The following is an 18,176-nucleotide window of genomic DNA, read 5'->3' on the forward strand; positions in this document are numbered from 1 at the left end:
TCAACAGAATCATCAATCTATTAAAAAAGTTAATGTATCAGGGATTAGATAAGTTAAGCCTGCTCGCTCGGGTATAACTGCTTACCAAGGGACTTGACAATCCCACTGGAGACAACTTAGTTATGTCAGAGTATTTGTCTGAGGACCCAAGCATTTCAAGGTGCTGAGCTTCATCGTGCCCAGACTATCTGCTACAGTTGTTAACTGCTCTTGTTAAAGAGAAGAGAGGGAAACAGACCACAGATGATGACAAAGCATCTTCCTACCTTGTAGTCATATATTCAGCTCTATGGCCTGCCAAGAAAAAAAAAAACAAGAATAAACAAAATAAGTAAACCAGGCGGACTCAGTGGGTCGAAGTTGATCATTTGTGACCATCTGTTATTTCAGGATGGCGAGTTAACAGAGTTACCGATCTTGTGGTAGAGAAGATGCGAATAGCCTATGATAACAAAAATAATTCAAAGTCATTATTTTCACAGCATCTCAGTCTAAAATATAACAAATCTTATAAATTAAAGAAACATGTTTCATTTGGCAGTTTGAGGCATTTTTTTTTAAACTAGAAACAGCCGATTGACTGTTAAGTTCAAATATAAAATACACTCGAAGCATATCTAAAAGTTTCCTGCTAGCTATTTGCTGTTTTGATGGACAGAAAAGCAAATCCGTGGTGTGAACTCAGTTTCCCTTAGACTAAGTCAATATTCTCTCTGAAGTATGAAATCAGGGCACTGGGAGAGAACTGTGTTCCCTAATCTAAGCCGACACACACAATAACATACAAGGACATTAAATTATACTACTATTTACCACCTTGTAAGCTAAGAGCCTTTCAGAGTCCTGTCATTGGAACCACCAGCTGCTTCCCATGCATACATATGGTCACCTTCTTGTAAATAACAGGACTGAACTGTTCTAGAATGCTTATGGTCCGCCTTCATTTCACATTTGCAAGCATCCACGGCTGCTGTCTGCTCTTCATGCATCCAGGGGCAGTGCGGTAAGGAGTGGGTGGGTAGAACCATTCAGCTGGTTTGTTTACAAAATGAGGACCCTGTCCTGAAGAAGTCTGAAGCTATAGCGGGCAGAGAAAGGCTACATTGTAGCACAAACAGGTAAGCCCCGCCCATCACACGACACAGTGTTTCAGACCCATAAGACAAGGCCAGGTGGACAACTTGCTGGTGCTAGTTGTCAGTGAACACGGCTATACCACAGCTGAGCCCTTCACTCTATTATCTGCTCTTGAATAAGAAGTGACACGAGATACTTCATATGTGTTGATTCAACAGGGAACAAGGCTTGTATCAGGGGACACCATTCTTCACACAGATCCAAGCCACTGCAAGCGCTGAGAAGATCAGTTCCTAGCCAGGGCGGGAGTGAGCTGAATGTGGAATGTGGTACCTGATGGGTATCCCAGTGGAGATGTCTGTGGGAAGCTGGGCTGGGCTGGCTTGGGTCAGAGGGGAGACAGGGCACAGAGGCTCCATCACTTTGGTTGTGCTGAGGCCATAGGAGCTGGCCAAAATGACCCCGGGGGAATGGATGGGATGAGCAAGGGACTGAAGGGACACACACACACTGTCTGGCTTGTCTGCATTGGTCACGGTGTCTGCTTTATTATGACATCAGTGCGATATATTAGTCAGAGCAGATCAGAAACTATTTGAATAAATACCCCTAAGCATCAAGTAAGCAGTAAGTTCCACCCAGTGTTAGCACTGTCTCCTTACTAATCTTAAGAGAGGCACTTAGTAACCTCAGCTCACAGGCTGGCCTAGAACTCCCGAACTTCCTGCTTCTGCCCCCTTGGGGGCAGTATTTGTATGGTACTGCCACACCTGACCTAAGCCCTTTATATTAAATATGTTAACTCACAAATCTCGTAACAGCTCTTTTAAAGTTACTTATTTTATTTATATGAGCACACTGTAGCTGTCCTCAGACACACCAGAAGAGAGCATCAGATCCCATTACAGATGGTTGTGAGCCACCATGTGTTTGCTGGGAATTGAACTCAGGACCTCTGAAGAGCAGTCAGTGCTCTTAACTGCTGAGCCATCTCTCCAGCACCTCACAACAACTTTTGTGAGGTAGCTTCTATTATTATTATTATTATTATTATTATTATTATTATTATAACTTGTTTAGAAAGAGACTGAGCACATAAGAACATGACCCGTCCCAGCTCTTGTTAATATAGTGTGGCCCTGGCAGTAGGGTTGAGGTTTATTTTAGTGACAGATCTGAAGTTCCAAGTACTACATACACTACCTTAAGAAATGTGGCGGTTGGGGTGGGGATGTAGCTCATCGGTAGAGCACTCGCTGAGTGGTCAAGAAGCTGTGAGTTCAATCCTCATCACACACACACACACACACACACACACGAGATAAAAATCATCTTGTTTGCAATTTAAGAAATAATTAGTTGCTATATCTGAGCAAAAGTAGAGAAATGTCCAGGTCCTAAGGTGTTTTACCAACCATCTGTTTCGGCAGCATCAGACCACATAAAGTGATTAGGCCAGGCTCTCCATATTCACATATCTGTAATTTTGGTTTTTAATTGTGTGCATGTACACACAGACATTCACATACACACACGCACATGCACACACAAGCGCGCACACACATAGGCACATACAGACACATCGAGACATTCACATGCACACATACACGCAGACACATGCACATACACATGCATGTGCGCGCACACACACACACACACACACACACAAAGCTAAGTTTCTGGGTCGGGGAGGCGGTTTAGTTGGCAAAGCATCTGCCATGAAGCATGAGAGCTTGAGTTCAGATGCCAACTCCCATGTAAACCTGAGCGTCATGGCACATGTCTCTGACCCCAGTACTTGGTAGGGTAGAGACATGTAACTCTCTGACGGTCTCTGGTCAGCCAGCCTAGCAACGTGGCAAGCTTCTTACCTCAGTGAGAGATCCTGTCTCTAAACCATAGCGCAGCATGATCCAAGAATGACATTGTGTGCCTACCTCTGAGGCGTGTGGGCAGGCATGCGTGGACACCTGCATGCACATGTGCACACGTGCACACCCACACTCAAACCTAACTTTTGTTTTCCCTTTGGAAAACCCTGGTGAACAATCCTAGAAGAAAGGAATGGATCCCAGTGTATGCGTTTATCTGCCTAATATGCCTAAGATAAAATGCAAAATAATGAAAGATGCAATTAAAAACCAAAATTACACAGATGTGTCAAAATGCAAACTAATACACATTTAAGCTGGGGAGCGTGGTCTAATCGTTTCTACGTGGTTTGATGGAGAGAAACCACGATGACTGATGATTGTGAAAAGTAAAATACCCTACAACCGGGAAATTTTGCGATTTTTTTTGTTGTTCAGACACCCCAACTAATTATTTCCTAAATTGAGAACAAGATAAACAAGATGATTTCTATCATTTTGCTTTCATTGACGGTTAATAGTATGAGATAAGAAATTAAAAACCTAGCTGGGCGGTGGTGGTTTTTTCGAGACAGGGTTTCTCTGTATAGCCCTGGCTGTCCTGGAACTCACTTTGTAGACCAGGCTGACCTCAAACTCAGAAATCCGCCTGCCTCTGCCTCCCAAGTTCTGGGATTAAAGGCGTGTACCACCACCGCCCGGCTGAGATCTTATTTTTAAATCAGCATTGTCATTAATGGATCAATAACATACAAGCAAGGAAGAATCACCGTCCAAAAGAGCTGTGAATGTGTCCAGTGCTCTGGAGGCTTAGATTTCAATCACTCGCTCTGGAAACTTATTATTTAATTATTATAAAAAGTAAGGAGCCCCTACCCCTACCCCATATAAGACACTTGGATAGGAAAAAAAACCCAGGATTAATTTTTTCTTGGTAAAAACAACTCTTTGGACTATTTTTTCAGGCATGAGGGAGTGTTGCTGAGATAGAGATCAGCCTTGCTCAGTATCCCGGGCTCCCTGTCCATCCTCCTGCCTCTGCCTCCCAAGTGCTATGACTGCCATCTGGGATAAAGTGGTTTCTTTGCGTTCTCTTCCATTTGACTTCAGAGTTGTGAAGTGAATTACTTTTTAAATTCAAATGCATGTTATTTAAAATGAAGGCTGTGGACAACTTGAGGTAAGGAAAAAAAAGGTAGAGAATAATATTTAAAATGTATCTATCTTGAGCTGGACAGAGGTACCTTTGATTTGTCCCCTAATGAGGACTGATAAAGAGCTGGTGGCTATCCTTCCCAGCCCTTTTTCTTTCTGAACGCCATAGTCTACTGTGGTGCTTTTGTAAAAAGACATAATTATCCACAATCCGATTATCTTTTGAAAGAATATTTGTACTCCTACTCAAAGACAGACAATGGATTATTCCAAGATAACCCACTTAATTCCTTTGTCAAAAAAAAAAAAAATCTTGTCATGCCTAGGACAAGAAACAATGTAACAGAGAGCTTGGCTCCCACTGTCACATTTTTCTGTGTAGTGAAATTGCACAGATATTTCCACCCTCTTACTTCCAAATACCTTACACAAAGAACCTGATATGAACAGGAAGGCTCATTACTAGATTTAAAACAAAACAAAACAAAAACCGGTGTCCCAGTTTTATAACTATCTCATTTACTGTGGCCGATTTAACTTTCATTCAGAAAGAAATGATATCCCTGAAGAGCGAGCAGCCTTGTTGGGATGAGAAAGAAGAGGGTGACTTTGAGAGCCCATGCGTCTCTTTCTATTTTGGTACCTTTTAAAGCCTCGGGATTCTGAGTTTAGAGAAGGCCGCTTTAAGAGTCTGATCCAGTTGCTTCTCTGTGTAGTAAATCAAAGAACTGACGGGGCCCACTGGTAGCCTGCCAAGAACGGGCAGCAAGGCGGGCCAAACACATGTCTGTAGTTAGAGTTTCATCTGTGGACGATCAACTGCTAAATCCCTGGGCTAGGCTTCATTTGTTTTACTATGAAGGCAGCTTTTGCAGCATTAAGTCTGGGAGGATTCAGAGGTATTCCTATCCGAAATGTCAAGCCTGTCCCCAAACCACCACTTACCTCTGGACTGCTGACCTCACTTAACCAGATGGGACTTGGACTCCTTCCTAAGAGATCACCATTGGACTGTTTTTCCATGGGACAGGCGCCATTAACTCGGTTAAGCCTTCTCTGTTGTACGTCTACTAACACTGAACAGGGCTCACATGGAAAGCCAGCAGGTTTATGAGGGGTGAACGTTTTAAAAGTGAAGTGCGTCTCTCTCATGCTCAGCCTTTCTTGGAGGGTTAAACCCAGCAGCAGTGAGTGGCCAGCAGCTGATGGACTGTCAAGCTGCCAGAAGTTACTGCGTTAAGAGCAGCAGAGGTCGGTACTCAAGTCTATGCATGCTACTCCGACGAAAACCAACCAGGTCCCTTCCACAGACTTTACTGAGTGTAACGAAGCTATGTCATGGGGACACTGGAGCTCACTGAAAGAAATTCCAAGACAAAGGAATCCTGGCTTGGTGTTGACAAGGTATGATGGCTTTACACAGTATGGCTAAGGACAGCCTTTGGCAAACGGTCTCAGACTACAGGCCAAAATGTAGCCCGATCCAAGAGTGACATGGAGAATAACATTCACCAGTGTGGCTTTTCTCTCTAGGAGACATAAAAGAATGTATGCTGAATGCCGACCATAAAAGCTTCATTCAGAACGTGGCTCTGTGCCACACTAACGCTCGCCTGCTTACAGTGCCAAGAGTGAGCGCACCCTCATGGCTCGGCGCCCCCAGTCTCACCAAGTCCACAGTGGCTCTCAGTCTTGGAGGGAGCACTTTGGTGTCTGAGAGCATTTAAAGCATTTCTTCACACTGAGGAGAAGTTATGCTCTGGGGGCACCAAGGGACCTCGAGGGCATTTGCTGAATATATCAGGCACTCGCAGAAAATGGGAGGAAAAAGGGAATTTATTATGAGAATCAGGGGTGTAGGACATGGGTATTTAAGAAAACTATTCAAAGGTAAAGCTTAAGTATAAAGTTTTAACCTACGGAAGAGACCAAAGAACAGTACAAGCAATACCCTGCTCACCTTTACTGAGATTGTCTGTCTGTCTGTCTGTCATCTGTCTCTCTGTCCTTTAGAAAATCCTGAGCCATGCCGCGGGGAAGTAAGATCTAGACATTGTGGCAATTTTAATTTTTTTTTTTAAATTTAAGAATACAGACATTCTTCTTTTTCTATTTTTTTTGCAGACATTCTTCTTTATAACCACAGTATCATTATAACAGAGGAAAATTAAGTCAATCATATTTAACTTATAGATTATATCCATTTCCTATTATGCTTAAAATGGTCTTTATACGTTGTGCCTTTTGATTCAGACTTTAGTTAAAGTTGACCCACTGCATTGGGTTATTATTATCTTCTTAACAGTTAAGTCCCTCCCGATTTTTTCCTTCGGTAGGACTGTCTTTCAACTTGAAGGCTGGGGAACCCCGAGGACACGCATGGCGACAGCTTTTTGCCTTATGGCCATTCTCTAAGGATGAGAGGTTCTTAGGGGAGAACCATATGGTAAGGTGGCCGTAGATAAACTGCTTTATGGGCGAGAAAGATTCCAGGATGGTTGGCAGCAAGAACTCAGGTGCAGGATGGGAATCTTAATTATTTTTATTTTATGTGCATGAGTGTGTTGCTTGAATGTATGTGAACCAGTGTGTGTGTGTGTGTGTGTGTGTGTGTGTGTGTGTGTGTGTGTTTCCTAAAGAGGCCAGAAGAGGGCATCAGATTCCCAGGAACCTAACTCAGACCCCAACAAGTATTCATAATGGCCTAGCGAGCCACCTCTCCGGCTTTGGGAGTCTCTTTTGAATTTAGCCATTCATACACCTCCACCTCCCCTCCCCCACCCCATCCTGCGGCATTCTCTTTCATTTCTTACAACGCCCAGAAGGATCTAGTATGAACGGAAAACCGAAGCTTTAGAACTTCAGATGCTAAAGTAAGCCATGGCTTTGCCTATGTGTATTCATTTTTCCTTTTACATTTCTAGGAAGACAGAGAAGTAATGATGTTTGTGTAGCCCCCTCTGTTTGCAGTGCTCCCCCCCCCCCACCTCCAGTCTCCCCCAGAAAGATGAGGAAACGTAGCAGGGCCCGACTGAGAATACAGTTCAGAACAACACACGGCTCTGAGAATGCTTTGTAAGTGTTCGGTGCTATTGTTTCTGTAGTCAGACACTGCAATGCATATATGTGTGTGTGTAGATATACACACACACACACACACATATATATATATATACACAGACATATATGTACACATATCACACATATATATATATGTATATATACACACATCTATCTATCTATCTATCTATCTCATACATATTCTATCAGATCATATCTCAACTACCAACAATACTTAATGAAGAAAAGAAGTTTGCTCAGACTGGATAAACTGGTTTCTACAATCCCAAAGGGCAACAGGGCAACAGATGGGACAGGTACCAGCCCCCTCACCTGGACAGGGTGAGGTGAGAGGGCAAAGAAGCCCAAGGCAGAGGCAGCAGAGACTGGGATTGGTACTTTTGGGCCCCTGCCTGAAGGAACCTCCACTCCTGAGCCACACATCTTCCCTGACTTTACCTCCCAGATTAAAATGGCTTCTCTGAGAACACAATCATCGGGGAACTCGGATCAACTGAAATCTTATGACAACTGAAATCTTAACGTAGGGCAGCACTGTCGATTTCCAGGGCCTCACACTCACACAGACACACTGCACGCTCTTCACAGAACACACGCTCTTCACAGACACACACAGGCCAAATTGCTTCCCCATTCCCTCCCCGTACTCGACCTTCTCCGAGAGTCCTCTGCAGCAAGTCATGCTTAGCCTGCAGCTTTGTGATGAGATTACTGCCTTCCAGGAACTCTCGAAGTTTCTGCAAAAAGGCAAGGTAGAAACTTAAAACCTCCCAGTGTCAAGGAACTTCCCAGAGGGGACAATAAACCCCCGCTGCTTTATCTGTCTGTCTCCTCGAATCCCCATACTCAAGGTGTAATCTCTAGTCTAGTGGACTCAGCCTTCTCCTGAGAGCCTGTTGGAAATGCAGGCTCAGGACTCCTCCTCCTGTTGAAACAGGCTGCATTTTAGCAAACTGCCCTGTGGTGTGTACCCACGTCCCAGCAGACAGAGCCTGGACTCAAGGGCAGTAACTGCTGTGTAAGCCCTGGAGGGCTGGGTTCAGGGTGTGCCAGTAACCCTAGCACTAGGGTGGGGATAGAAACAGGAAGATTCTGGGTGCTCACTGGTTCAGAGAGAAATCTGTCTCAAAAATAAGATGGAGGAGCAACCCAATAAGCCATCTTCACTGTGCTGTAGCTCCCCTCCCCCCAGCCAGTTTTAGAGAGGTCCTAACTCCTAAGCTCTCCCCAGACTGGCTGAATCGGGAACTTTGAGGGTACTCTGGTGACCCTATTTAAAGCCAAGGCCTCCAGAAGACCCTGGCATCGTTAACTATATAAAAGTTCCCTGGGCAAGTGTGGTCCCACGCTCTGTCAAGAGAGGCTGGGGAGCCGGGAGTGGACGCACCATGAAGTAGAACTGCTCCGTTTCTTGCTGGTTGGCTCGTCTCTTGGCGATGCTGGGTTTACTCAGGTAGGTTTCTGACACGGTGGACTTCACAGACTCTGTGGATCGGCTGTGCTGGAAACACTCAGACACATCGTAGTCCTCAATGGTGACCATATCTTGGATCGTCTGGAGGGTGGCTTCTGTCGTTTTCTTGACCTGGGGACAGAAATACATTTCACGTGTTAGCGTGCTCTTCTGTGAACCCTAGACTGCTCCACGAGAGGTGGTCTTTTAGGGAGAGAATGCTTTGGAGCATAGTAGTGAGATGCCAAATCTTTTAAAGTTCAGATTCCATTTTAAATTTGAATTCAGTTAAGCTAAGAGGCTGGTACCTAACATTAGTTTCCAGGTGCCCCCCCCCCCCGCCATGTTTTGACCTCCCAAACAAAACCTGAGCCTAGCTCCAGTCTCTAGGCTAATCCCCAACAAGACCAGAGTTTCCAGGTTACACCCACAACAAGACCAGTGTCTCCAGGTTATTCCCCCAACAAACCTGCACCCCAGGTTACAAGCCCACCCCCTGCCTAACGACCACCAATGCAGAGGGGAGCAGAAGTTAAGTCTATGATAGACTCCCAGCACTGGCCAATCATGTTAAAGGCCGCAGCAGCTTTCCAATGAGATGCTTGCACACGTACTCCCTGCTTGCTGCTTACTATAAAGCCTTGCACCGATGGACAATTGGGGCTCCCCTACCACCAAAACAGTCCTGTGTGATGGTGGTGCATTGGCGAGCCTGAGCTAGCTCAAATAGAATAAAAACCCTGCTGTAAGTTGCATCAGATTGGCTCCTGTGTATGTTTTTGGGGATCACTAACATTTCCCTGGCACAACAGTAGGTAGGGGAAGTGAGCCAGGCCAACTAGACCTCAGATCACCCATCTGTGTTGTACAGCTCACTGGAGACTGTCAATTTCATTGCTACTTACCTTTTAAATTAAGGTAAAACTACAAACCGAAAAAAATACACAGACCACACGTGTTGGAGATGGGTTCTAATGCTTTGATTCAATTGGGAATCTGTCCGAACACTAGAGGTTCTGGTCTGGAATTGATTTTTGATCAATCAATAAAGATGCCAGTGGCCAATGGCTGGACAAAGGGAGATGGGGTGGAGCCCTTACAATACGTTGCAGCAGGGGAGGAGTGAGGAATCACCATGACTGGTGGGGGGCATGGAGGGGGAAGGATACGGAGGGACATAGGAGCTGCAGGAGATAAAGCCAACGACCCACATAAGAATTCGGTAAGTGTTCGCTAGCCACTTCCCCAATTGGCCTGGGGTAGCAGGGAACAGTTTAGGAGTGTCCAGTCCAGAACCAGCCATGGTATTTAAAAATAAGCTTGTGTGTGTGTGTTTCATTCGAGGACCCAATGAACCTAGGTGGGTGGCTGGAAGCTATGACCAGCCTGGAGCACAAATCGATGTAGCCCAAACTCGATGCTACACATAGGTATACAAGCCAATGAATAATGCCAATGTGAGCACACCTAGGTAAACACCTCTCCATCCCAAAGTGTATGTTATCAATATTCTCACCGTCCTTCAAATAACCCCCACACTGGGTGTACCAAAGCTAGGAACTTATATATGCTAAGAGTAAACACTCCAGTATGAAGCTACACCTCCGTCTCTCCTCACCACCCTGCTTTCTAGCACGTTAGCGGTATCTTATAGAGACGGTATGGAATATGTCTTCAACGCCCTTCCTTTTGCCCAACGTCAAGGAGATCCATTTCTTGTGCATGTCACACTTCATTACTTGGTTTTCACTGCAAGGACAAATCATGATTCGCCCTGTGATTGACAAATGAGTATTTTTTTAGTTTTGTCTTTTATGAATTTTATGAATTATAGTGCAATGAACATATTTTGGGTGGGGGGCACACATACATGGACACAATTGCTGTACATGGAAAATGCCAGATTGTTCTCCCAAAACCGATGCTATTTATGTTCCTGTCAGCACGGTGGAGAATTCCCGTTACTCCACACCCTTGTGGACAGTTGGCACTGTCCCTCCTTTCAATTTAAGCCACAGTGTTGGTGTGCAGGGGTCTCACACGGTCTCCATAGGTCTCCTCCCGCTGTATAAGTTTGAGCATGATGTTGTATGTGGAAGGCAGCCTGGATCCCTCCTTTTGGAATACTTTGTTGAAACCTGTCAATCAATGTTCTCCTGGCTATGAGTGTTGTGATTCATGTCAGTAATTATTTTCCTGCTCTTGGCCTCAGCTTTTCACTGCTTCATTGTCAGCTAGATGAATGTGGCTTCTGCTTTTTATATTTGTGTGTGTGTGTGTGTGTGTGTGTGTGTGTGGGCGCGCGTGCACATGTGCATACCACAGCATCCAACTGGAGGTCAGAGGACCACTTTGTGTAGTCAAGTTCTCCTTCCACTTTTATATCTCAGGTCGCCAGGCTTCTGTGGCAAGCATTTTTATTATATGTTCAATATTCATTATGGCTTGTCCATGTAGTTATTAGATTCTTTGATCTCCATTCTTTATATTTTAAAAGTAACCACTGGGATTTCTTTTTAGTTGAGTCTATTTCATCCACCTGGGAATCTTTAATCTGTGCTCATGAAAGATACTTTTCCTGCTTGACAGTTATTCTTTAGTATATGGGATGCATCCCTGCACTTTCTTGTGGCTTCCATATTCCTGCTGAGTAAAAATTTTACTATTAATCTGTCATTGCTTTGCATGAAATCTTTTATTTTTCTCCATTTTCTTTTAAAGCTTTCTATTCATCCTTGGGTTCTATAGTTTCACAATACGTCTAGGCACTGATACATACATACATACATACATACATACATACATGTTTCATGTATATGCCTGTGAATGCACATGTGTTATAATGAGAGTGTGGAGCTCAGAAGACAACTTGAGAGAGTCTCTCTTTCCACCATGCAGGCCCCAGGGATCAGATTGTCAGGGTTTAGAAGCACATAAGCAAAGGTTATAAAGACAGACTGCTTGGGGCTTGCTTTTAAACCAAGAGATTTGTTCAAGTTCTGGCTTTTCTCCTTGCCTCTTAAGCGACTGCTTCTGTTTCTGAAATTTTCTTTCCAAGACCCTCATTACAACAGGACACTCTGTTGTGTTGTCTGTCTCTTAAGCCCTCTCTTCTCTTCTGCATTTTCTATTCTTTTGCGTATCCATTCACACACACACGCACACACACACACACACACACACACAAACACACACAGAGTGGGGGCAAAAGGATCATATTATGGGGTTAAGGAATAAAAGCAGTCAATAATGGTCTGGATGCTGCAAACAAGCGTGCCGCGGGTTCAGTTAAAGGGGTGCAGAGACTGTAATAGACTCCATTGTTCCTATAGTATGAACAATGCAAGGGATGGCTATGTCTATGAAAAAGCATTGGTTTAAAAATCCCATTACTACAGGCAACAGCTTCAAAGGCCACAACTTTATACCTGTACCCTGGGTTAGAAGGCTCACTATCTTACGTCAGCCCAATGTGTGCTTGTGACATATGGAGACATTTCTAAAGAGGGCACGTACTTTGAACAGACATGAAAGAGAGCACTTGAGGACTCAACAACACTCTGATACTGACATATGCAATGGTTAGACCTGTGAGGAACTTCCATAAGCCTGGGAGTATGAGAAAGAAATCATATTTGTAAATTAAAACATACTCTTCAACAAGCAGCTTTATAGGAACAGGAAGAGAATACAGCTTACAGAATAACATGCTAATCACCCCCCCCCCAGCATGGTACACCCAATGGAGGGACCACAGGAAGCCTTCGAATGTCCTAGGAACAGGAGTGACAGCTCAGACTCCTGCTTTTAAAAGATCTCAGGGTTGATATACAATAAAAGGAAAAGACAGAGAAGAAGAAAATGAGCCAGGAGCCCTGAGCTTAGTGGAGGGGCCATGATCATCGATTTGGGAAGAAACACCTGGAAAGAAATAGGACATCATGAAAATGTTCAAGCACAGAAGTGAGGGGGTCCGTTTTCTTAGGAGCTTTCTTAAGTGGAAAAAAACAAAAAAGAATGATCAGGAATGGTAATGTAAGGTCAAGCACCATGTTCAAAACTACAGAGAAATGTTAGGACATCAGTGGAGGGTGAGAGAGAGCTTATCTAAGGAACTCTGATTCTACTTGAAACAAAGGACAATTACATTAAGGAGATGACCGAAGAGCAAGCTCCAAGTGCCAACCATGGAAAACAAGAAGGCATGAAACGCCCTATCCTCCCAAGGAGCACTGACTAAACATGTAAGCATCACCATGCATGAAAACTAAATCCACGCCTGTATCCATGATAAAACCCATGACGGAGGGCTGGAGGGATGGCTCAGTGGTTAGGAGCACTGGCTGCTCTTCCAGAGGTCCTGAGTTCAAATCCCAGCAACCCCATGGTGGCCCACAACCATCTGTAATGGGATCTGATGCCCTCCTTCTGGGTATCAGAGTTATCAAAAGCAAAAAACTAGATCTTGCGTATGAAGAACCCAAATCGGGCATTTTTTTTTTCCTTCTGCATTTTAATTCCCTTCACAGAGACAATCCATGGTGTCACAGTTAAATTTGGAGTTGCCAGGAAGAATAAGAGAATGACAGAAGCCACCAGCACTACGGCTGGGACTCCATCTCATCCCGTGGGATGCTCTCCGAGGAGAGTAACACTGGCTTCTGGCACACAAGCTGTGATAATAAGGCACAGAGGAGATTCACCGAGACAAATATACTACAGCTAACAGTGCTGTACTGATTCCTCATTGGCTGCAGGAAAATATGGGTGGGTTTGGCAGGAGCAAATGCCAAAGACTTGTCAAGGAACATGGGAGAAACACAAGCCTGTTTTTATCCTTAAGCCTGTGGATCAACATGAGTGATGGGTGATAGGTAACTTCTACGAGATTAGAAAACATTCTTATCACTGTCGATTACTATTATTCGTGTTTGTGTACACTGCTGTGGTGTGTGTGTCCATATGGGAATGTGTGCGGGCAAGAGGCGGACACTGGCTGTTTCCCTGTGTTGCTGGCTTCCTTACTGCCTTGGAACAGAGTCTTTTGCTGCACCTCTTGGCTAGGCTGGTCAGCCAGTGCACTCCGAGGCTCCACCGGCCCAGTGCTGGCAGTAGAGACATGGACTACTGTGCTCTGCTTTCATAACGCGGGTGCTGGAGATTGGAACTCAGGTCTGAATCCTTGCACAGCGAGCACTCACCACTGCCGGCTTTTGTGGGATTTACACACACCAGCTCTTAGTTGTCTGGTCCTCAGGAGAGTCTTTGAAGAAAGTCCAAAAGTCACTCTGCTGGTGTCATGCTCAAGTACACTGTGTCAGCTTGCTCGGGCAAACTGTCATCCCATCATAACCGACAGAAAGCCATCATGTCTCAGTGCTGAAGGCCGGATGTTCAAGGTTCAGTGTGGATCTCTCCTCTTAAGGCTTGCAAGGGAAGCATCTGTTCCAGGCCATTCTTGCTGGCTTATAAAAAGCCACCCTCTCTTTGTGTCTCTGGGCTCCAATTCTACCTTTTTATAGGCACATCAATCATAGTGGATTAGAACCCACCCCAAGGGCCTCTCTTTAATTTGTCGACTTCTTTAAAAACCTTTTTTTAAAACAAGGTCATGTTCTAAACCCCCCAGTATCAACATTTAGCTCTTCAACATATGAATTTGGGGTGGGGGGAGGCATAACCCATGCTGGGACACACCCTATATTATTGATAGCTTGATGCCTTAAGCTATGTTTTGGATGTAGACCTACACACTCATCTCTTTGTGAAGGCGACTTTGCCATCCACGTACTTTACTGATGCTGTCTGTATTTCTATTACACCGCCGTATCATTTCGGATAGATTCACGGCCAGGAGAAAGGGAACATGCACACACACACACACACACACACACACGCACACACACACACAGATTGGAGAAAGGGAACATGCACACACACACACACAGATTGGGTTTGTGTCCAGGCTATGGAAAGTATTTCTGTGCAGGCCAGAGATGGCAGGAGCAGAGACAACATATACACACCCACATGCACTCACACACAGTCACACACACACTCACAGTCAGTCATACACATACTTGGCAGACAGTCACACACACACACACACACACACACTCAGACACATTTTTAATGCGTCATGTTTTGGTTCTTCCCTCTCTCCTTGTCCCTTACCAGTGGTGCAGACACTAGTGACCCTGTCAGGGTATCACGGAGCAGAAAACTCAGCTCACCTTTGATGCCCTATGTGTTTTGTTGAGTGTTGTTGCTACAGCACCACTGCAGAGTCATGCTAATCCTCTGCCATCATGTTATGAAATTCATTCTCAGCAAGCAACAGCAAGGCTAGCCACAGCATCATTGCCCAGGGGCTCTTAGAACACAGCCTCTGCCTTCAGCCATCTCTCAGAAAAGCCCGTTTTCCTGAAGTCCACCCACCCCGACTCTGATTTAGTAGCCTTGTGGATGGACCCAACTCTCAAGAGTCCATGGCTCTCACGCATCTGGGATGGAATTTATAGGTTTAGAGTTCTACCTATTATGTGGCAACATGAAGCCAGGAATGACTTCTTCATCTTCATGGCACCTGTGAGTTGGGCAGGGGACCACGGGGTGCCCATGAGAGCAAGTCTGCTGGGAAAAGTTGAAGTTCAGTCCTTCTCAGGGATGCCAAAGGATTCTTAGCACAAGGCAGCTCAGTGGTTGCTCTGCTTGGCCGTTCTGAACTCTGCCATCTCTGCCAGGGACCACATGCCTGTATCCATTTTCTCGGGACTCTACTCATTCCCCTGGAGATGTTCTTGTGGATTAAAGTCCTCCCTTCTGAGAGCTAAAGCTTATTCGAAACAAACACAATATATGTGTGTACTGGCAATAGAAGACAGTAGACTGTTCTCAGCTTTGCCTTGGTGACACATCACTGAAGGTGATTTACCTAGGCTGTCATTGTATCTCGCCATAGGAAGCTGCAGGCCAGCTGGAGATGCTTAACGTGACAAAAGCCACGGAGAAGACAGAGAAGGTCCAAGACAACAATCTGAGTTATGAGCCCAACGTCTTACACCAAGTTTTAAAAGAACCTGAAGAGGAGGGTTCGCTCACAGATTTATATAATTTAGGGTTCTGGTGCAGTTATTGATACCATGAAGAAAATAAAACTTTTTTTGGTGTGTGTGTGTGTGTTCATGTCTATGATTTTCTTAAGAAGGAAGAATTTATAACTGAAATATCTTCACTTTTCCTTAATTGTACATGTCATGAAATTTGTTTTAATTGGCTTCAAAATCTTGCTTGTTATTGTTGAACATATCTTGAAATGAGGAAAATATTTTTATAAGTTTGTGAAGTTCTTCTTAGCAAGCCACTGGTGGGAGGTTTTAAGTGGTGCCATGGAATTTTATATGGGCCACTCGCTCAGTAAGCCCCGCTGAGGACTGACGAGGCGCCCCAGCCTGCTTTCTTCTATTCCCCCAAGGTTGGAGAAGCCATTTAATAACTTGAGTTGTTTCCTCTACTAAGGTGATTTACTGGCATGATAGCACAGATGTGAAGACTCCATTTTCCAGACCAAATATGGGGACACATGGTTTGAAAGTGACAAGCAGAATACTCAAAACCAGCACTGTCCTAAAGGATATGAAGGTCATGGTCACACTATTGTATGTACACGCATTCCCCACTTTTTAAAAGTGTGTGTGAGTGTGTGTGTAAGAGTCACTGTCTGTGAGAGTGTGTTTGAGTGTAAGTGTGTGAGTGTGTGTATGTGTGTGAGTGTGTGTTTGAGTGTGAGTATGTGAGTATGTGTGTGAGTGTGTATGTGTGTGAGAGTGTGAGTGTGGGTTTGAGTGTATGTGAGTATGTGTGTGAATGTGTATGTGTGTGAGAGTGTGAGTGTGGGTTTGAGTGTATGTGAGTATGTGTGTGAGTGTGTATGTGTGTGAGAGTGTATGTGTGAGTGTGTATATGTGTGAGAGAGTATGTGTGCTTATCTCTATGAATAAAGATGTGCATCTACCACATCACACGTGTGGAGGTCAGATAACTATCTTGGTTATCAGTTTGCACTTTCTGCCTTGTTTGAGATGTCTTGTTCTCTATTCTATATACCAGCATAGCTAGCCCATGACTTTCCAGAGTTTCTCCTCTCTCTACTTACCATCTTTGAGTAGGAGCTCTGTGCTACTGAGTCTAGGCATTTTGTGGGTTCTGGGGACCTGCACCCAGGCCTTTATATCTGTGCAGCAAATGCTTTTACCCATGCAGACACTTCCCAACTCATTGTTCCCTTTCTCTTCAGCTGTGCACAGTGCAAGGGGTGCTAGGTAAACAACGGGGACTGTACCACAGGAAGAACTACGACAATGGGGAGGAACTGTGCCAGAGGCTAGCTTTGACAATGAGCAGCAGCAGCAGTACCCAGCCAGGTCTTCCTAAGATGGAAGTGAAAGAAAAAGACCACAGGCTGGTGAAACATCAGGTGGGAAAGAGTTTTGACAATGTTCATAATACTTGTTTCTCAACCTGTGGTCATGACATCAGATAACTTGCATATCAGATACTTTCATTCCACTTCATAACAGTTATGAAGCAGCAACAAATTTTTTTTTTTTTTATGGTTGGGGGTCACCACAAGGTGGGGAACTGTATCAAAGGACTGTAGCATTAGGAAGGCTGAGAACCACTGCTATATAAGGAGAAAGACGACAGGAGATGTGGTCACAGGTCTGGACCTGAGGTCTTCGGGTGAAGCTGTGCCCTACTGTGAAGCATGCATTCATTTAAAAAGTTAGCAGGTAGCCATCAGAGCTGTGAAGTAACAACATCACAAGTCACTATGCATGCCCCTCAAACCGAAATTTAACTAAGTATGTTCCAAACCTTTACTTTCAGCACAGGACACCTTTACAAACATCCCCTGCTCTTCTCCCATTAGTGCAGATGCAGTAAAGACAACACTGAGAGACAGAAGTGAGCCTCGGAGAGAACTCATAAGTCCCTGTGTGCAGAGGTGGAGCCCAAGGACACATAGAAGCCACTCCTGTCACTGTCCTGCAGTGATGTGCCCCTACTGTGAGCAGGTCTTCAAAGTTTTAAGAGCAGGATATTGATCATTCTGTGCAAAACCTCCAGTTTTTATTTTATGTATCTTTTTTGCTGTTGTATCTCATGTGGTCTTGAATTCAGAATAAACCTCCTGCCTCCCCCATGGGTTGGGTCACATCACCACCATGCTCAGCAGGACTTCCATTTTGTTTTTTAAAGGAGAACAACTGAGTTTTTGTTGTTGTTGTTGTTGTTTTTTAAACGAAGCAGTGTACAGCAAAGAGAATTTATCCACAGGCCAAGACAGGTAGGTAACACAGAACTGGGGAACTCACAGAAACTGGGGGTCCAGTGAGATGGGGAAGAAGAGAGAAGGTGCCTCACTTCTCTTCTCTTGCTGCCAGATTTTCTGACTTCTTTTTTAAAAACAAGTCAAAACTCTGAAGCCAAACGAAGCAAGTCTGTAGCCTGCCAACTTTGACCTTGGGTATAACATA

At 44.6% G+C, this 18,176-nt stretch overlaps 1 protein-coding gene across 2 annotated transcripts in view; it reads right to left on the reverse strand.

The window, feature by feature from the left end:
* The window catches only part of Srgap1 (SLIT-ROBO Rho GTPase activating protein 1), a 267,065-nt gene that overhangs the window by 47,473 nt on the left and 201,416 nt on the right, over positions 1-18,176 (reverse strand). For both annotated transcript variants that reach the window (XM_021173834.2, XM_021173833.2), the window contains exons 9-11: positions 8,572-8,769; positions 7,837-7,921; positions 267-294 (exon numbers count right to left, since the gene is read on the reverse strand). In XM_021173834.2, coding sequence (XP_021029493.1) covers positions 267-294; positions 7,837-7,921; positions 8,572-8,769 — 311 coding nt within the window. The remainder of the gene's footprint in view (positions 1-266; positions 295-7,836; positions 7,922-8,571; positions 8,770-18,176) is intronic.

The sequence above is a fragment of the Mus caroli genome, chromosome 10 (genome assembly GCF_900094665.2).
Source record: "Mus caroli chromosome 10, CAROLI_EIJ_v1.1, whole genome shotgun sequence".
NCBI classification, from domain to species: Eukaryota; Metazoa; Chordata; class Mammalia; order Rodentia; family Muridae; genus Mus; species Mus caroli.